The following is a 7500-nucleotide window of genomic DNA, read 5'->3' as shown; positions in this document are numbered from 1 at the left end:
CAATCTTCCTGGAGATAATCTGGATAATGTTGATTTACATAATGTGCTTGAAGGAACTGTTAGTGATGATACTTGCAACCCTGATCCATGTCATAATGGTGCAACATGTACTGTCACTTGGAATGATTTTATGTGAGTGAATTCTTAATGTTTTTTTTCTTTTTCATGACTTTTATTGAATGAATTATATTATAAACCATTATCACAATAATGAACAAGTTCACAGTTAATGACATACTGTATTGTAATACAACCATGATGTATGAAATACAGTATGAAATTGATATTTAAAACATGTTCATCTTCCATCAATAGTCTTTTTTATCATCATTATTTAATTTCTTTCTGCCTACTGCTTCGTCAACTTTATCACTAGTTAACAATATCCTCTTCCATCATGAGTCAGAATAGTGACCTCACTTCTAAAAAAGGGATGTTGACTATGTTTGTTCTTTACAGGTGTACTTGCACATTTGGTTTCAAGGGCAAGACTTGCGAAGACCGAGAATATTGTGCCGTTTACCAGTGTCCGGCAGGATCTGAGTGTCTCAACCTGGATGATGGCTATGAGTGTGTTGCAAACTTGACCCTCAATGGCATTAATTCCTCCATTACATACTCGCCAAGCTTTACAAACATACAGAAGCCACTGAATGACATAACCATTACATACAGAAGTCAGGTACGTTTTACACAAATCTTTGCTGAAAATGGTTTCCTATTTGTATGAAACTATTAATTTGCTTAACATAAGATTGAAGATTTTGTTTGTATCCCAAACATAAGTATTGAGGCATATTATTTCTTTCTAGGTTGGAGGAGTGATGCTCTATGCAGCGAATACAGATGCCAGTATCTGGATAGGTTCCACTCCTGCTTCCATTGTGGTGGAACAAACCAATGGCTCAGCTTCCAAGAAAACTTCCTTCCTGTCAAATTCTACCTTGGATGGGGATTGGCATATGCTGAAAGTGGTATTTGATCCTACAGGACTTCAGGTAATGTTGAAGTTTAGTAAGTGATTAAAAGAATCAATTTGATTTTTTTTTATTGTTTCATATAATTTTTTTTTTATTATTGATTAATACTGACTTCTTTGTTCTAAACAACAGGTTTCACTGGATGGAAATAGCCTCCTTGGCAGTGATCTTGCTGTTATAATTGACCTAACTTCATTAATTCTTACTGGTAAGTTTGCAACTTTATAGTTAGTGACACTGTAACCCAGTACAATTATTAGTTGAAGCTTTTTGAATGTACTGGAGAATTGTATGGTAACTGATCTTACTTTTGTTACTCACTTTGTCTCTACTGCTTGTCTATTTTTTTGTAAAGCAATAAGAAAGTGACTGCTTGATTACCTAATACCAAGTGCACTTTATTTTACATAAAATCTCATCCACTTATATAATTGAATTTTTGTGATAATTATACCACTTAAAGAATTTACTTTAGTATATGATAACTCTAATGTCTACAATGCGTTGATTATAGATTTAACTTTTTTAAATTTAAATTTAATTTTTTTTTTTTTAACCTTCCCCTTATTATTTTAGGAGAGCTAAAGCTGGGTGCAGCACCAATACCCTTATCCCCACTGAATCTCCTGGACCCATCACTGGTCAGCCCCACCTCCGCCACTGGGAACTCAATCCTCCCGGACGAGTCATTTATGCCACAGGTGTTCCGTGGTTGTCTGGGAGCAGTGAGAGTCCAAGAGGTATTGGTTCCATTCTTCTCACAATCTGAACTTCTGAACAACAGCGCAGCAAACCAATTTCTGAGACAGGTTAGTACCAAGTAACGGTTGGATTTTGTGTCATTTGTGTGTATCTGCATAATTGAATAAACTTACAACAAGAGAAGTAGATAGTAATTTTACTGATGGTGTTCTTACGCTGAAAATTTGACATTTGCAGGAAGAATCATTCACAGAAATTGGATGCACAGTGTGTTATGAAGAAGAGTGTGTCAATGGAGGTTACTGCTCAGATCCTTCAGAGATATACAGTTGTACATGTGAAGCTGGCTTTGAAGGCAATTTGTGCCAGATCAACATTGATGAGTGTATTGGGAATGAATGCCAGAATGAAGCTGTTTGTGTTGATGGCATCAATCAGTACACTTGTAACTGTACACCAGGATTTACAGGGCAATTGTAAGTGTACAGTTCTTAATGTTGTTTTTACTTTATTCTTGCATAAACATTGGTATGCTTACAAATGGAAATAAAGATAATTTAGTGAAGGGTTTGACTAGAACTTATTGATGTTCATTGTTATTTTCCCCTTCAGCTGCGAGGAGGACATTGATGAATGTGCTGTTGAGCCCTGCAAAAATGGTGGATTGTGCTTCAACGAAATAGCAAAATTCAGGTGCGAGTGCCCAGAAGACTTCATTGGATTGACATGTGAAGAACTGAAGGTCAAGAATTGTTCCAACCGTATGTGCCTCAATGATGCTGTCTGCACCGATATTATCAGTAAGTATTTAATTTTCATCAGCACTTTTGGATGAATATACAGAGTGGGTGAGTTTTATACTATATAATTCAACACCAAGGACATGTGTACAGAATAACCAGTTATACACTATTTAGTTGTTGTTTTTTTGCAATAAGTTTTTTTTTTTTCTTGTATATTGAGGGTTTGATAGCAACTTCACATTGAGTCCTTACATGTGATTGTACATGATTCTTGTGAACAGTTTTTTTCTTTTGTGTGTTTTCAGATCCCTTGACCAATGTGGCAGATAACTACACCTGTGATTGTCCATTTGGTTATATAGGCTATAACTGTGAGACTATTAAAGACTTCTGTAAACTTGAAAATATTTTCTGCAGTCATGGTACCTGTGAGCTTACCTACACTGAGCCAGTAAGTAAAAGATAATGACATTATCAGTGTACTTGGTTTACTTACTATTGTATTTAACCCATTCATGCCCGGGCTATTCCGGCTCTAAATGGTCGGAATGCTGGGGTTTTCGAACGCATAAGCCTAAGGCCTCGGGATTCTCGGGCGCACTAGCTGCGAGCCTGAGCTGTCCGCTCGCTCACCCCGAGCACTGGCCTTGACCAAATATCTCGTTGCCAGCGTCCAACCCAAAAAACACGAAACATGACAGCACGTCAGCCGGCGTGAATGGCTTAAGTGTGGCCATAAAAGCAGATAAATAGTAAATTATTGGATATTTTATTATGGGCACTGAATGAATTAATGTAGGTTTTCACATTGGTGCCTGAACTTAGAATAGAACTTTTAATCAAGAGTATGTGTCAATGCTGATGATCTTAAAAAGAAAAGTGATGTCTAATTTTAAAAATATTTTTTTTTTTCAATGGTTTTATTCATGTATATAATCAGTGCACAAGGGAATAAGAGATAATTGTAAATTTATAAATCAGATTTATGAAGAAAGAAACCATTTCTCTGTTTTACTGAATATTTGTGACATAACATTTCTAAAATATAGCATTACCTAGCAAATATTTTGGATGCTATATTGCTTTCCAATCATTAAATAAATAATTATTTTACCAGGGCTGGGAATGTTCTTGTGAAGCTGGCTGGGAAGGTTCCTATTGCAGTAAAAATATCGATGACTGTGCCTCAAACCCATGCAAGAATGGTGCAGTATGCAATGACATTCTCTCGGGCTTTGAATGCGATTGCCCTGATACATGGACTGGAGACACCTGTGAGGAGGACGTTGACGAATGTCTATCGGATCTCTGTCTTAATGACGGAAAATGTGAGAACCTCATGGGGTCTTTTGAGTGCCTTTGTAAGGAAGACTTTTGTGGTCAGACATGCAAATTAATCAATCCGTGTCTTGAGGTAAGTAGTAGTAGTGTCCTTTTTCTTTTTCATTTTTTTTTCTTTTTTGAACACAGGAGGGGAATTTTAAGCAATATTACTGTGTGCATTTTTTGCATGTGTATTATTTTTCCATCTTCAATTTTAACACCAATTAAACAATATTTCCAGTTCAACTGTAGCAATGGTGGTGTGTGTGAACACCTCTGCGATGAATACTTCCCAGATCAATATAACCAAACGAAAGGAGTTTGCCGGTGTCCTACAGGTTGGGGCGGAGAATTCTGCACTGAAACGGTTTGTGATCTTTTACCTGCTCTTTTTTTTTGAAGGGCATTCATATTCTATTTATTCATTAAATAATGATTTGAGTCTGTACATATGGGAGAGATCAAATGTTTAAGGAAAAGTGTAAATTCTCAACTATTTCCTTTTGCTGCACAATAAACAAAATCTAACTAAAGAAGATAAGATGAGAAAATCTTACATTTCATATTTATTGGGAGAAATGGAGTCAATTATAAGTTGGTCAGTCATTAATTTTTCTTTTCTTCTTTTTTTCTTCATCTACACATTCAAATACTAACCTGATACTGTCAATTTCTAGGTCACATTATTCCCATCGGATGTGGATTTGGCCATCATTGTAGGATGTGTCGTTGGACTCATGTTAGTCATAGCCATAGTTGGCCTTACTGTGTTCCTCATGATGGCCAAAAAGAAGAGACAAACGAGAGGAACCTATTCCCCCAGCAGACAGGTATGAATGAACTTCCGGACCTTCTTCTCTGGAGGGGTTTGAGGGATGGAAAAAGCTATTCCTATTAAACTATTTATTTGTTTATTCTATTAAGCTATTTTTTGATTGAGGTATGGCCTTGTGCTTCAAAGCAACTGGCATGAATGGAACTGAAATTTACCTAGGCATGAAAACATGCTGTGTCATTCCCAGGATAGAAATGATTAGATATTTAGTTTTCTTGTGGTTGTGTAATAGAGAATAGGAATTGAAAGAGGCAGTATTTTAATTTCACCATTTTTTCCCCCCTCCATCAGGAGTTTTACAGTCCGCGAGTAGAGATGGGAAACATGATGAAACCCCCACCAGAAGAAAGACTCATCTGAGCAGTGTAAAGTGCTTCTAAGGGCTGAGTATAAAAAAACAACTCTACAATGAGAAGATGCTCAATCGCGATATCTCTGTGCACCCTTTGATCTCCTCGTCCTGAAAGATCTCTTGCTGGAAGATTTGATGCTGATGTGTTAAGTAGAACATTATTTTAGGATGTTGATAATGGAGATGATAGAGAACTTGGATGGGCTGAGGAACTTTGTACACACTAAGTAAGTTACAAGCAAGTGTTGTGCTAATAGAGATATGCTAAAGAGACTAATGTGCTTGAACAATGCAGTGATAATGGCCTTGTGGAAGAGGCTACATGTATATAAATATATTAAGTAATGACTGAAGACTCAACACATTAAATGGATACATATGCATCCAAAAAGCTGGTTATGTAAGGAAAATACTTTAAAATGAAAATTTATCATAATATTTGAAATGACTTTTGGTACTTTAAATAAACCACAGCTGCTACAACAAGACTATTTATAATGTGATATAGTTGATTTGGATATATTGACATAGGTTCTGTGATTTTTTTTTTTTTTTTCTTTTTTTCCTTTTTCATATTTCTGGAAAATTCTTTAAGAATTTGATTGCAAAAGGCTTGCTCAGTTGTTTGATATACACTCTCTGTACTGCACAGATACACTATTAAAAATGAGAAGGACCAGTTCAAAATGATAAATGATGATTTTGTAAGAGGCAGGAGTTTAGACTGTCGATGGGTAGCAAGGGACAATAATGTCTTCCAAAAGTGATGTCCAGTGTTCCAGGAATGAAGAGTTAAAAATTGAACTTTTTGTCCCTTTAGCTTCTAGGCAATTACTCATGAAGAAGTATAGAAAGAATGCAAGTTTCAACGACTGCAGATTATTTTGTATATGCTCAGCAGTGTTAACAGTGAGACTGTTTACTCCAGATTGTCATCAAACACTGTCCTTATTGTGTGTTTCTTTTTAATATGAATGTTAATGTTGCTTTTCTCCAGTTGGCATCAGTTGTATATGCAGTAAACGACCCATATATTTCTTTCTTTCCTTATCAGGTTCTCTATGTGTTTTTGTTATTTAATATTTCCACTGCTATGTGCTGTCTGTATTATGGTTGTATGAATACTAAGGAATTTGTGAGTATGTATGAATGCTGTGTAAATATCTCATAGATAGTCACATCGTCTCTTTGATGATGAATGGATAAAAATAGTAGAAGTTGTTTAGTTTTTTTTTATTGTTTTTCTTTCTAAATTGCTTATGAAAAGGAAACCCAGATTTGCAAATTTTTAATCTTCAAAAATCTTGTTGCCAAGTACTTAATGTTGCACTGAGTCAGTTTTGCAACCACATGCTTTTTTGTTTCTAAGCCAGTCCATAATCGTGCAGTAAATACCAAAAATCGTTTTAGCATGTTTCATATCACAGTTTTTATTGAAGTTATTTTGATACCTGATGTGATAGAATTTGATTATTGAGAACTTAAGTTTCTTTATGTCAAAACTGTTGACATTATCTGTGATCTGTGAAAGTTATTTTCCTATAGATGGCTACTTTTTATATTAAAAAATTGTAAGCTTAAGTATCTGTCTTCAAATTTTGTATTTCATATTGTTTTCCCAGTGTACACAAGTACTGTAAACAGAAGTAGCCATTGCTTGAAGTATAATTTATTTGCCTTTGGTTGTATTTGGTGCAATAATGATACCATGTACAGTTGCATACTAGCAGAATATCCAGATACACAAAATATCTAATAAATGGCATCAGCAGAGGATACGTTCAGGTAAATTGCAATAAATTATTTTATGTATTTTAAATCGAACATCAATCAGGTGAACTTCACGGTAATTATTATTTTTTTTTTTTTCTGTCCTTCTCTTCTTTTTCATAGTACATTCCCCTTTCTGATCCCTGTGAAAGTGATGATTCAGATGACCTGTATAAAGTGTATGTGAACAGTAGAATATTAGTTTTCCATGCAAGCTCAGGTTAGCCATTTTGTTGAGACTTTGTTTTGCCACCCAACATGGACAGCTGTGTATCAGTGCTGGCATTGCTTTATTGTTTGAATCTCAAAGGTTGAATTTTTTTTCATATTTATTTGTGATGTTCAACCACAAGGGAACATCTGTCAGAAACGTATTTCTGGTTTGAAATTCCTCTGTGATATATTTCCATCCAAGATATACTTGATGAAGCTATAGTGCCTTTTTGAAGAAGTATTTAAAGTACTATTAGGGAAAGAGAGAGAAGGAAATGAGGTAGTATTTGATAATGTACTTCAAGAGTGGGCTTTAGGATGAGAAAAAGGTCTTCAAATTGCATTATCTCTTGGTGTTCTTCATAAGACCACACCCACCTTGTACTTACAGATGCAGGTTACTCCGAAAGGGGTTAAAGGAACCCTGTGTGATGAACATATTCAGGTGATTGTGATAGTGTTTCGGAAAACTAAAGATGTGAATGTTAGTTTTACATCGTTACGCATTCTTGAGAGTGTTTTACAGTGAGAAATGTGAATCTGGTTGGTAGTGTGAATGTTAACTCTGATCTAAGGATTTTT

At 35.3% G+C, this 7500-nt stretch overlaps 1 protein-coding gene across 1 annotated transcript in view; it reads left to right on the top strand.

The window, feature by feature from the left end:
* crb (cell polarity complex component crumbs) overlaps positions 1-7500 on the top strand; it is a 26641-nt gene that overhangs the window by 18847 nt on the left and 294 nt on the right. The window contains exons 22-33 of the mRNA XM_086551157.1: positions 1-132; positions 460-682; positions 813-998; positions 1113-1188; positions 1557-1789; positions 1920-2158; positions 2295-2482; positions 2731-2876; positions 3543-3839; positions 3990-4115; positions 4426-4578; positions 4875-7500. The exon at positions 1-132 is cut by the window's left edge and continues 62 nt beyond it; the exon at positions 4875-7500 is cut by the window's right edge and continues 294 nt beyond it. Coding sequence (XP_086407283.1) covers positions 1-132; positions 460-682; positions 813-998; positions 1113-1188; positions 1557-1789; positions 1920-2158; positions 2295-2482; positions 2731-2876; positions 3543-3839; positions 3990-4115; positions 4426-4578; positions 4875-4943 — 2068 coding nt within the window. The 3' untranslated portion in view covers positions 4944-7500. The remainder of the gene's footprint in view (positions 133-459; positions 683-812; positions 999-1112; positions 1189-1556; positions 1790-1919; positions 2159-2294; positions 2483-2730; positions 2877-3542; positions 3840-3989; positions 4116-4425; positions 4579-4874) is intronic.

Source organism: Penaeus japonicus, unplaced genomic scaffold, assembly GCF_977035675.1.
Source record: "Penaeus japonicus unplaced genomic scaffold, GWHDUDI00000001_assembly GWHDUDI00000024, whole genome shotgun sequence".
Lineage (NCBI taxonomy): Eukaryota > Metazoa > Arthropoda > Malacostraca > Decapoda > Penaeidae > Penaeus > Penaeus japonicus.
Note: the sequence above shows the minus strand (reverse complement) of the source record. Positions and strands in the feature narration are given on the sequence as shown.